Source organism: Dermacentor variabilis, chromosome 8 (genome assembly GCF_050947875.1).
Source record: "Dermacentor variabilis isolate Ectoservices chromosome 8, ASM5094787v1, whole genome shotgun sequence".
Lineage (NCBI taxonomy): Eukaryota > Metazoa > Arthropoda > Arachnida > Ixodida > Ixodidae > Dermacentor > Dermacentor variabilis.
The window spans coordinates 105,904,046-105,917,811 of record NC_134575.1 but is presented as its reverse complement, the minus strand read 5'-3'; the positions used below and the strand labels follow the sequence as shown (position 1 = coordinate 105,917,811).

The window sequence follows — 13,766 nt, the reverse complement described above, 5'->3', positions numbered from 1 at the left end:
GAACTGCTGATGAATCTTTACGAAACCATAATTTGCTTGTGCAATGTTAGAAAAACTAGCATAAACAACAGAGACATGATCTGGGACACTAATGAGACACTAACGACGGTGGGTTTCGGCTGTTTCCGAGAGAGACCGCAAAAGCGAGACTCGATTTCCGCCGGAGGAACCCCTAACTCCCGCAGGATGCTCCTATCCGAATGGGTGGTGAACAGCCTAGCGTATTGGGCCCTCTCTTGCACTTCCGCGATCTCTTCCAGCGTGTTCTGCCTGCCGAGACGCATCAGCTTCTTCGAGCTTGTCTGTGGGGAGCCCGAAGGCCCTCGTGATAGTCTTCCTGATCAACGTGTTGAGCTTGTCCCTCTCTGACCTTTGCCATTTGGGCATGGCCTCCACGTAAGTAAAATGACACATCACTAAGGCGTGCACCAGTCTCACGAAATTGTCCTCTCCAAGACCGTGCTGCCGGTTAGCAACTCTCCGCATGAGTCTCATGACATTATTCGTTTTTTTTTTACAATTTAGACACCGGCAGTTTATTGGAGCCGCTCGATTCAATCGTCGTACTCAGGGCCCGGAGGGAGTCCACTCTGAGATGACAACGCCCTCACTTGACCGTAGAGTGATGTCAACGTGCTGTAATGGCTTCCAACCTGTCGGTTTGGGCTCGCTTTGTCTGGGTCTTTAAAGGAGAAGTTCTGATTTCCGCGGTGAATACAGAAGACCGGTCGGCTTCACATATTCTTCTGTGATCTCGATGGCTTCCTGCAACGCAACCTCCACCCGTCCGTCACTGCTTCGGGTGCACAATATGATGACGTCTGCTGAATACATTGTGTGATTAATGCTGTCAAGTTCGGAGAGTCTTAGCGACAGACCTATCATGGCAGGGTTAAAGAGGGTTGGGGATATGACACACCTGTGTGGCGTCCCTCTGCAACCCAACTTAATCGAGTCCAAAATGAGGTCTCCCGCCCTGATAGTGGCTTCTCTCTCCGCAAATGTAGTAGAAGAGTAGATTAGTTTGCGCCCTCACACCGTCACCGTCGCTGCCTCAGTGTCATTGGACAAAGACAATAAATAAGAAAAGAAAACAAGACAAATACGCCTAATGACCGGCTGTAGTGAGCCACCACAAATTAGTTCAGGCGGCATGTCGAGAAGAAGGAGGAAGTGGGGGCCGACGGTCCCCCTAGCAATTTCATAGCATGTGAGATGTGTTTGGGCGGCTCTAAGAATTAAACCATAGCGCTAGCTTCAGTAGCTGGGTTACACAGGAGGTGCAGCCCTGCACGGGTGCGCAGCGTGTGCTTGTTGTATGGTTGTTCCCAAACAGTCTGCAGGGCTTTATAGGGGGTGCATCCTTTTCTGCATAGTGTGGCAAAACAAGCATAACTCAGAAGGCAATGACTCAGAAGGAGAAAAACAACGGCGCTGACTTCCAGCAGCTTTTACTGCAAAATGAAACGCCATAACAGAGGTGTGCGCAAAAAGAAAGAAGCAAGCACAATTGCGTTATGAATCACCAGGATGTACACATGATTTGCCTCCAGTGATGAATCCCCAGGGCACATGTGAAACATGCAGAACAGATTCAGGTACATCCATGAGCAAAAGTATACGGAAGAGGGATTGCGCGATAAAGCAAATTTTCTGCTCTGTGAGTGCAACTTAAAAGAAAAACCGTATTCGAAACTTGGCATTAGAGATTTTCTAGTGCGCTCATCAGCTTCTGTTTATGCGCGTTAATTGCAAAGAAATTATGTTTTTTAGCCACCATGTGGTCCGTGTACTTTTGCTCACGGCTGTAAGCATTCACTGTTGTTGTCCGCGACGCTTGCTGTGCAAATCTTGCAAAAGTAACAAATCCTGCCGTCTGGAGCGCTATGTAATGTGAAATGTGCTCTTTGCTGTGGCACCTCAGAAGGTATTCTGTAAAAGTCCACCTGGTGGACATGTCTATTGCGTCTGCTGCTGAAAAGCGGATTGGCTGTGGCGCCTGGTTGCTGCGGACGCGCAGCCCTGCCTAGCCAATCAGAACTTCAACAGCAGATCTAACGGACATGTCCACTACGTGGACTCTCACAGAATAGCTTCCCTGTTGTTGCTGCTCAGGGGATATGGCTAGATGCTCAGCTGAAGAACGCCAGTCATTTTCCCAGCCACGACGGCCGCGTTGTGAAGAAGGCGAAGTGCTAAAATTCCTAGATACCGCATTTGAGCGCACGATAGTGAATCATACATGGTTTGCTATAATCCGGAGCCCTACACTGCTGTGTTTCTCGTAAACATCTGTGCGGTATTTGAAGCCGAAACCTCCTGATTTCATTTTTTATTATGCTGTGATTCCTTCTTTACGAAATTCAAAATTGTTTACCTATTCAAAATGATGGCAGAAGGCACTCAGCATGTTGTCGTTTAAAAGTAAACTATGTTTCGATTTATTCTTTTAAAGAGCGTGGCGTTTCTCCAACTCAGTGATGCAAGGCTTGCGTCATTATTTCGGTAATGCTCGGGAGAAAAGAAAAACGACGGCCTTTGGTCGATGTCTAGGACCATCAAAAGCGCTGCGTTCAACCTATTGGTGGCAATTCCCTGGTCGTACGACAAAGGCAACCAATTTGCCGAAGCCGTAGCACAGAGCGCAGCAATAAATTGCGATACCGGACAACAGCGGAACTGTTTACATTAAAATATTTTTTGCATAAACCACGACCTCATAATAGTGACACAGTGCAACGTGTCCATATATGTGTAGGAGCCACGGAACAACCCGAAGACACAAAAGTGTAACCAATACTTGGAGCTACTTTTGTGAAAAAAAAGTGTAGTTGCAATCCAAACAAGGGACCGACCCACATTTTCTCGCTGGTGGTTTGCGCACCAAGCGTTGCCGAGTTCAGGTTGGCGAGTTCTCGCGTTTCTTATTTCAAAAGCCGGTATGCACAGTCCCACGTAGCGCATGCACACTTTGACATTTTGAGATTTCGGAAACTCTTGGGTCATGATTACCCGTCGGAGGTGTCCCAGCTCATGTGGATCATGTCCCTCCCATGTTATTTGCATTGCTGACGAGGCTTTGTGCTTTGGCGCTGTTGTCACTGCGGCGAGTTTCAGGGCAGGGTGCCCGTATCTTTAGAGTGCGGGCTTTGCCAATGCGCTTCAGACAACAATGTGAAGAGACAATGAATTATAATATATTTTTCGTTGTAGCTTCACCTATTGCTCTGGTCATGTACTTGCGGGCAGTATACCTGTATACCTTCATAAAGACGAAATATACATGCCTCCGTTAGAAAATTGTGCAGAAATTTGAGAAAAATAAAATGATGTGTCCCACTGAGAGCACATGCTTTTCTGGCTAAGCACAGTGACGACTAGTTAACACTTTGCGATGCATTAAAGCTGGTAGAACGAGCACTAAACAAAAAAGAAAAGCTAAAGTCGGTTACTTGAAGAACAGAATATGACACTTTAAATGCTCTTTGAGTAGGTGCATCTATGTATTTTTTTAAATTTTCGCGTACCCTTCCCTAACTTGTATCGATACACATATCCGCTGTTACGTGCAATCTGTGAAACAAAACAAGTGACTCAGTTACTAGAGTGATGAAGTCACTTAATTGTCACATCACTTCATGCGTTTTCAACAAATTCGTTCTACTTACTTATTCGTCCATGTCTCTCCGCTATCCTGAAAAATTGTAAAAAAAAAGACATTTAAGTAGCTTTCAGACAAGGCACTATATCTCTACCACACGGAGCCAATTGATAAAAAAATTACGAATTTGTAGTAGGTGAGCGATGGTTTCAGTTTCTGCACCATTTTCTTATTGTGCATATCGCTGAATGCTTGGCTGTTACGGTGACGGAAAATTCGTTAAGACAGGAAAGGATTATTGATGATGTGACAACTACAAGAGCCAACATAAGTATTGGCAACGCATTCCTGCGGAAAACAGCAACAACTTAATGACCGTCACGTGGGTACTTCAAGACTCATGTCTGCGAGAGTCAACAGAACGCTCCCTGAGAATAGCAAGAGACTTCGCAGCTTGGAGTACTGGCTAACGAATTGATAACACAGAATACTGCTTGTGGGAATGTCACACGCTGTGTCATATGATTACGGTAAATGTGGATCATCAGTTGACGACGTGTGGGGGTGAACACGAGGAAGAGGAGAAGGACGTTTTTCCCCGTCTGAAACTCGCCTTGATTTCTTTTAAAGAAACTTTCGTGACGTAACAGTTTTCGTGGAGGTGCGCGATAATTGAAGTAACGACGGACCCGGAACCATTTATTCTTCGCCGGAATCGTCGCCTCGCCGGACTACCACTTTTGCATGCTGACATGCCAAACGAAACAGACGTTCAGGATCCCATGCGTGCAGCTCGGGGATCCATACCTGCTGGTACGTGGCGCTACTACCGAGAACCTCGAGTTTTCTCCAGGAAAGGAGGGGAAGATGTGGACGACTGGCTTAGGCATTACCAACGAATAAGCAAGCCCAAACCGACCAACTAGCGAACGTTGTATCCGCACTCACTGACACTGCCCGGATGTGGTTTAAAAATCATGAATTATGCACGACGTCGGAGCATTTCGCCGTTGAGCTAAAGAAACGCTTCAGTGATTCACACGCAAAAAAATATGCAGATCGCACGCACTGTGGGAATCGATGTAAGCGAAGCTTTGTTTGCTGTTTGTGTTCATTGACATCATTTCGCCGCGATATATTGACGGCGTACGACCGTCATGACGAGATATGAAATGTTACCTTGCGTGCTCCGCTTGGGTTTGTTGTTCTTTCTACGCTCGACGCTTTATGCGAGCCTTCGTCTCCTCGGCACTAAGTGCACGTTTCGGCGCCATTCTGGGGTCCTACGGTTGTAGCTCACAAAACTGCCTCCTCTCGCTCCCTCTGTATTCCCTCGCTAACCTTCTTCCCACCTCCTCCCTCTGTAGTCGTTGCTGCTGTGGGGGAGCAAGACGACAAGCGCGGAAGCTCCTGCACGGTATTTGAGAGGGGTAACGCCTGGTTAGGCGTCCAGAGGGCATTGTGTAAGGGCGACGCTCCGTAAATCTTGACACTAGCTTATCTGGTCGTCTTTTCTTTGTGCCACACTCCTGTCACGTACTAACGCGATAGCGTTAACGTCCCCGTGTTGCAGAAGATACTGTGTCAACGCCGCAGGTATCGCTTGTCGAGTAATCATTCTGCACCACAATCACGCAGGTCCTCCACGCGGCGCATACCTTATCTTAAGTTCTTTATAAAGTGATTCCTCGGAATTTTGAGATGACAGCTCATAAACAAATGTCACCAAACAAAACACCGACAGCGCATGCCTTTTATGCTTTACAGCGAAGTTTTCTTTGCCTCTTCCTTCGAATTTACCACTGCTGCTGCGGGTGCTAGTGTCCGCCACGACGCTAAAGCCTCCACTTCAGGACGTCCAGGCTAGGCTCACCGAGTGGGTAACCTATAGAAAAAGCTAGGGCGGAGTCGGAAGACACTGAGATCACAGACATTACGAGCTGGGTTGCAGGAATCAAGGCAGAGTGCAAAAGGCTACTCCGAGAAGTCGCCCTCACCACCAACACAACCGAGCTGAATAAGCAGCTTTTACACCTTTGCGACGCCCGACGGGAGCTAATAAGAAGATGGAAGTGGCAGAAGCACAACAAAAAACTCAGACTAAAGATCGTCGAGGTTACCGGACAAGCCGAAGAGTATGCGACAGAACTCTTAGAGCGCAACTGGGACGAAAAATGCAACAACCTACAGGGAACCCTAGACTGGAAAATGACATGGGCCTTGTTAAGGGCACTTATAGACCCAACCATGACCAAGTCCGAAAATTTTAAAACGACCCAACGGATCGCGAACCGATTCCAAGGCACAGACAGGGAAACGCTAGAGAACATCAAGCAGCGCTGCATTGGGGATACAACGGACGTCGACAGCAGCTTGGCATACATGGGCGAAGCAAATCCCGCTCTAGATGAACCCATTTCCACAGAAGTCAGACACGCTGTGATGTCTGCCACAAGAACACCACGCAAAATAACGATGGCATCCCCAACGTCATGATAACGAACCTGGACGCATTCTGGGACTTTGGAATGTGTTGGTGAGGGTGTTTCAAAAAATATTTAATAAAAAAGAGACATAAAAAGGGGGGCGAAACCGGAATAACAAATATAAGGGTGACGTGCGCAGAAGCGGGCGGGGGCAGAGTTACTTGGGAAAAGGCGGTCGTGCAGTTGACCTAAATGTAAAGATATGAAATAATATATTAAATTAATTATTAGGCAGAAAAAAATCGTAATGGAGGAATAGCTGAGGTTAAGAGAATTAAGGTTAACTGGTGGCGTAAGGTGTTTTGTGCCTTAATTGGTTGATGATATGAGAATTTCATATTTCAGTTACCGCTTTTAAAGATTCTAAGTTGCCGCGTGGCAAAATAATTCCCCTCGGGTGTAGGCAATTAAACTTGTGTATAAGGTATGATCCGGTATATTTCCTTTCGCGAGGTGAACGGAAATTTGTTTGTGGTATATAGAGCCTTGCTTTGTCGAATAGATGACCATGTTCATTAAAGTGGCTGGCTACTGCTTTAGGTAAATTGTGTTTTGCATACGTTTTGTTGAGTCTAGAATGAATTTGTTGTCCAGTCTCACCTATGTATTGTTTGGTACAAGCGATACATTCTAGACAATAGACCACGTTACTTGATGGGCAGGTGAAACACGAAGTTACCTTCTGTGAGTAATTCCACGCTGTACTTTATACTGTAGTAGTAGATTGAATATGTTTGCATGTAGAGTACCTGGGGCAGCCGCAGGGACCAGTTCCCAACTTCGTCTTTGTCCCTAGATTGGCATGCACAAGAATATCTTTAAACTTAGTGTTGCGTCTGTAGGCTACTCTGGGCGCGTCGGGAAAGATCTTAAGCTTTTGGTGAGAATTGAGTAGTATTTACTGATGATGTTGTTCACGTTTGGGAGTGCGTTTGAGAATTTAGTACTGAGAAGAGGCGTTGTTGTTCTTGTGATCTTCGGCGGGGCTTGAGCACCTCGGCTCGATGAAGTTTGGTGGCAGCGGTGTAGGCTTTTTGAAGGTCAATGTTTGATAGGGTTTTGATGTGGTTCCTGTTTGATAGGGTTTCGTTAAGGTGATTGAGTCTATCTGTGTAGTCTTGGTTTTCAACGCTAATACGATGTAATTCCTGTGGCTTGCCTTTAAAGATGCCTTGTTTGCCATGTCTGGGATGGTAGCGCGTATATTCTAGGTACAGTTGTTTGTAGAAATGTCTCCTATACAGCGTTGTCTATAGCGCACCATTGTCTAGGTATATTGTTGTGTCCAGAAAGTTTATGTGTTCAGTTGGAGATTCTGATGTGAATTTAATTGTTGGATAAAGAGTTTAGAAAGGCTACATATTTATCTAGACTGTCTTGACCATGTCCCCATATTATGAATATGTCGTCCATGTATCGTAGGTGTGTGTGGGGCTTGTCAGTGCAGCATCAAAGAAAATCTGTTTCAAGAATCCCCATAAATATGTTCGCGTAGGTTGGCGCAGAAGGCATACCCATGCTTGTACCATGTATCTGTAGGTAGTAACTCTTCTAAATTCGAAGTAGTTATGTGTTAGAACTAATTCAAGGAGAGACAAGTAGACTTCAGTAGGGTGTTGTGCATTGTGTTGCGACAGCGTTTGTTTTATCGAAGGGGCTAACATCCCCTGAATGACGATGCCGCTGCCTTCCAGTTACCCGATGCATTTCACCCAAAACTCCTTGTCGCCATCTTAGCTCCCTCAAAATTACTTGACGCAGTGCTGCTACGCTGCTAATGTCACTCTTTCAACTGATGTATTTTTGCGTCGTTTTTGTTACTCGCGCACTGACCGCTTGACCGGCTCTTGTAAAGCCACGAAAAACATGCCGCCAACGACACCCCTGAATGCTCCCTAACCTCTCGCTTCCCCAACACCCTCACGTGCCCCTCCTTTTCTTTTCTTCTTCATTCTTCTTTTTTTCTTTTCTCTTGGTTTCCCCCCCCCCTCTTTTTTTTCTCTCCTTTTCTTTCTTTTTCTCCCCGCCTTCACACTCTCCCGCTCTTATCCCCTCGCCTTCGGTATCACGCTCTCAGACTTCAGGCGACAGCTCTCATTCTGTTTGAAGTCCCTCCCTTTACAACCAGCAGCCACCGACAACAACCGCACTTGACGTCAGTGCACTGACATGCGAGGATGAGGAGGCCCGTCTTTGTCGAAAATAGGTCCTCCAATCGAAACGTTGGCCAGCCTTTCTGAGGCACCTTATCCCTGTTTAATAACCTTTATATAACCTACTCTAAGGTATTTCTTAGGCGTAGACATGGGGTGTTTCGATAACTGGTGCTATTAAACTTCTCCTCCCGCCTCACGCAAGAAATACTAACTATTTGCAGAAATCTGGACATTGTTTCATGTGAATTTTATTCAGGACACTGTGTAAACATCGTGCGCGGTTTGAAAAGTACGCTTGTAAAGCTGCAAAACGCGTGCATATATAATTTTCTTTGAAAGCCCTAATTGACGCATACTTCACACATTCATTATATGCTACCGCCAACCCGGTGTCCATTCTCTGCAAACATGAAATTGCTACTGTGTTTGGTTTTTCCCGGCAGCAGAGAAATCGGCAAGGTGTTTTATAAATATAACATCTAAACAGTCAGGAAAGGAGGGTTCAGAATTATTCATTTAGCCCTTAAATAACGAAAACAATTCAAATCTGTTCAGCTTGTCTTTGTCCAACTGAGCATCCCAGCTACATATGACAAGCGACACAAGGCGAAAGCGTGGACCAGTCTCATGGCGCTCTCCTCTCCCAACCCTCTGTCCCTCTGTGTCTGTTAGTGATTCTCCTTAGCAATGTTATTACTTCCTCAGTCTTGCTTGTGATGTGTTGTATTGTTCTTCAGTTTGCCCCGTTTGCCTCCAGGAATAACCCTAAGACTCTAATGGATTCTACTTGCTTAATAGATTCGCCTGCCTTCGTGGTTAGTGCTAACCTCGCCACTGCCGTACGTCTATTTGATTTAGTGCCTTTTTCATTGAGCACATGCCTGAGCAGACTCCAATTGGCTCCACGTCTTACTCTAACATCTACACATTTACACACCTCATCCATTTTTGTTTCTGCAAATATCGTGCGTCCTCTTCGATATCCCGATGCAACTGAGCAATTGGTTTCCTAAGTCTTCTGTTTAGGCGTTGTGATCTCCATCTTTCTAAAATCGATTGCTTGGCTTCTATCAAATGCGCCAATCTACTGTCATGCTCTCTCTTTTATGATTTTTCTAAATTGATCCCAGCATATGTAAGCGAAATGCTTTACATCCACCCCGTCGTTTCTACCATTATGTGTAGTACCTATATAATGGTCGCTCCCTAGATCCGCGCCACAGTTGATCCAGTCTGCACTGGGTAAGTCATACGTGAAGGATAAGTCCGGGGTAGTGTTCCTACACGTGAAAGTGCCACACCTGGTAGGATAGGCTGGGTCCGTGATGAGAGAGAGGCCTGAATCCGCTTTTGTGTGCGCGCATTTTTTATTTCAGACTAAGCTCGATGACTTTTAACTATTTCAGTCCATATAATTGATACGTGGTGCGTTCGCTCTAAATCCTCGGAGGCGAACCCACTGTCGTGCATTTGTTGTCACTTCGCCATCGTGATACTCTCGTGGTTGTTCCAACGTCGTTACTCCAGACTCATCATCCAACTCTAGGCATGCTGTCGCCGTAACGTCATCGCTTTCATACAGGCGTCGTGATATGCATCGGCGCGCCATAGCCATCCTGCACATATCCTTATCCATTGTACGCATACCGTGGTATGCCATCGTGGCCTTTGTGTAGTGGCGATACAGTCATCCTCATGCATTCGTTATACAATTGTCGAGATGCCTTGCCGGTCGACCCATCGATGTCAATGTAGCTTCGACATCCGATTGTCGTTATGCTGCCGTCATCACACAGTCGTCGTCGTACCATTGTCGTCATGCCGTCATCGTCATACTGTCTTTTTTCCATCATCATCGCTTTAGTAACGTCATCTTAGTGTCGTCATGCAACCTCGTTATACTGCCTTCGTCCATCCATCGGCGTTATTCCATCGTTATTTTACTGGCATTATGCTGTCGTCATTCAATCGTTATCATGCCGCCATTAATTGTCATGCCATCTTCGTCATTAAGTTGTAGACAGTTCCTGTCATGCATTCATTGTCATACCGTCGCCGTCATGCCGTCATACTCGTGTTATCGTCGTCACTTCATCTTTGTCAATCGGATGTCGTCATACCGTCGTTGTCACTCCATTGTCATCATCCAATAGCCCTCATGTGGGCGTCATCGCTCTATCGCCTTTATATAACTGTCATATTTTAGCAATTGTCTTCTCTCTGCCGTCATGCCACCTTTCTCGCGCAATTGATGTCATCCTTATCTGCTATTTCATCGCCGGCGTAATAGAGTCGTCGTCATGCCGCCATGCTCATGGGCAACCTTGACAAGCCAGTGCCTTAGCAAAGTGCTACGATGCAGAAGTATGTCGCAAATAGCCGAAGCAACGGAAGCCTCAAAATGATCACAACAGATGTTAAACAAATGGGACTTCAAAAAAGTCGGCAGAACTCGCCTTACAATGTCTGTCGACAGTAATACAAATAAATAATTAAATACAAACGTTATATGCCCTAAAACCACGATTAGATCGTGAAATAAATCGGACCACTTAGAGATCATTAACCTGCACGCAACTCACGGAAAAGGGACGTTATGCATTTCGCCGCCATCGAAGTGCAGCTGCCATGCCTACAATGTGATTGCACAGCGTCGTGCTTAGCAGCGCAACACTAAAGCCACGAAGGAACCACGGCGGGTACAGTGCGTTTAGCATTTAGCCAATATAGCGACACAACATAATGACACCTTCGAAACGAGTTATGCATGAGGCCTGTAGTACCGTGGGAGTCCTCTTTCGCACTTCCTTAAGAACTGTAGATGCCATCTAGCGCTGCTGCTGCGAACACTGCGCGTATCCTCCGAAATGCATGGGCTGCAGTTGCGTACAAATGCTTTTAAACGCGTTGTGTGGTAACCGGGATCCTCTGTCAAGTTTCTTTGTGGACTTTCTACACCATCTAGTGGCGCTACCAAGAAGTTCGCGCGAGGCCTGCGAGACGAAAAGCGTTGCACGCCAACACCTCCGAACACAGAGAATTGCTCTTTCGTTGGCTGCACATTCAATGGCGCATACACAATGACAAGTTGGCGAGAGTCATTGAAGAGCGGCACATACCACTATATCCATGGCATTTGTTCACTAAAGCGTTGGCGTGAAATACGCACATTGAAAAGCGAAACATACCCTCTAAATTTCTGGCGTTGTGTTGCAGTCCTTAATCAATCCTTGTGACGTGGGTTTGATTCTGCGCAGCACTGGAGAAATTTAAGGCATATTTTTGTTCTTTCAAAGCGGCACATTCCCACTTGCACACGCCTAGTAAACCAAGTGCGCGTCAAAAACGTTCATCGAAGAGCGAGAAAGACTTGCTGGCACATACCAAGTGAGCCAAGTTGGCGTCAAAGAGGACCATTGAAGAGGGCCACATACACGCTAAGAAAAGTTTACACCATTTGGTTTGTATCCTGCCACACAACAATAAACCTCATCTGTTTTGTCCGCATTTGCTTTCTTCAACGCGGCGAGCCCGGTACTTCTCAGTAACGAACGGCATGCGCGTTATCAGCATGACATAGCATTGCCGACAGGAAAGTAGAGGGCACGGCGTTTTCAAGAAAGGAAACGCAAGCAAGGCAGATGACGATTATTGTAGCATGGCAGAAATATACCCCAAAGGGTGTAAACTTCTTTTAGAGTGTACCTAATGCTTCAAGTAGGCATCAGAGGGTTTCACTGAACAGCGGTACCGACCCATTCCGGCAACTACAGTGACCTATGCTGCCGTGAAAGGGGCTTGTGAAGAGTAGGACTATGTACACATTTCCGCATGCTCAGCCACCCAAGTTGGTTTGACGGTTGGTTTCGAACTATATTATTTTTTCAGCATACTAGCAACATGCGCTACCAATTTGACCATGGGCTACCCAGTGACCCAGGTCGGTGTGGAAATGGTTAGGTAAACATACATAACCATTGGAGAGTGCGTGAATTACCCTAACAATGCCAACGAAATAATATGGTGTTTAAGGTGTGCCACTGCATTGCTGGAATTCAAATCGCATTACCATCGCCAGTCATCGTGAGATGAGTACTTTCGTAATTTTCTTTCTCTAACCGTTCCTTCGCCAACTTGGGTCACTGGTTATTACGCGGCCTAATGGGTGCTGTGATGAAGGGACCAGGATGAAAATAAACCATAGGACCAACTTGGGTCATTTGGTATGTGCCACTGCGTATGCGCTGCCATTGAGTGGCCAAAAAAGTCCTTAAATATTTATCCAGAGCTGGCGGAAACGAACTCGTGTGATCTATATTAAGGAAATATTTTCTAAATGTGTATTCACACACGCACCATGCGCGGATTTGGTGGCGCAGCAGCTACATGATGCTGCGTGTACAGAGGGAAATACAAGAGATAAATCCGGCTGCATAATTGTTCTTTTCAGTTTTTCAGTTTATTAAATTAGAAAGTGCACAGGTATTGGCTGCGATGCAGGACATAAGGACGTGGCTAGGCTTCTGATTGTTGTCTAACCCCGCCGGGCGCAGAGCGACAGTAATACAAGAGTATTGCATGGTTCGTTTATTTGTGTACATGCCTATTCTATTTATTTGTTATTTTCAGACGCGTAGCTATATTGATGGCCTACTGCAGCAGTACGGATGCGATTACATGCACGAATGCAGTTATTTCGGGATAAAGAAGCAGCACACAAAGACATTACCTTGGTTGTTATATTGTACCGTGTCACACAAAACAATAAGATGCTTCTGCAAAATCAGGCAGTGCTATTTTCCGAGCAGAAACAGGCACCTCATTCTAACATTCGACGACTGGAGGAAAAGAACTGTATTTTATATTGTCTCAAAACATGATCAGTTTCATCATCATCATCAATATCATCATCATCAGCCTCACTACGCCCACTGTAAGGCAAAGGAATCTCCCATACTTCTCCAAGTACTGTGGTTATGTGCTAATCGTGGTCATGTTGTCCCTGCAAACTTTGTTATCTCATCCGCCCGCCTAACTTTCTGCCGCCCCCTGCTACACTTCCCTTCTCTTGGAATCGAGTCCGTAACCTTTGATGACCATCGGTTATCTTCCCTCCTCATTACATGCCCTGCCCATACCCCCCCCCCTTTCTTTTTCTTAATTTTAACTAAGACGCCATTAACTCGCGTTTGTTCCCTCACCCAATCTGCTCTCTTCTTATCCCCCCTCCCTTAACGTTGCACCCATCATTCTTCTTTCCATAGCTCGTTACGTCGTTCTCAATTTAAGCAGAACCCTTTTCGTGAGCCTCCACGTTTCTGCCCCGTAGGTGAGTACCAGTAAGACACAGCTGTTATACACTTTTCTCTTGTGGGATAATTGCAACCTGCTGCTCATGATCTTAAAATGCTTGCCAAAGGCACCCCAGCCCATTCTTATTCTTCTGATTCCCATTCTTATTCCAAGATTCCGGTACGCTCGAGGTCATGAGGGTATTGCGTATACATGAGGTATTGCGATGTG

General features: G+C 46.0%; 1 protein-coding gene across 1 annotated transcript in view; it reads right to left on the bottom strand.

The window, feature by feature from the left end:
- LOC142591213 (uncharacterized) overlaps positions 1–13,766 on the bottom strand; it is a 162,762-nt gene that overhangs the window by 36,019 nt on the left and 112,977 nt on the right. The window contains exon 5 of the mRNA XM_075703574.1: positions 3,669–3,694. Coding sequence (XP_075559689.1) covers positions 3,669–3,694 — 26 coding nt within the window. The remainder of the gene's footprint in view (positions 1–3,668; positions 3,695–13,766) is intronic.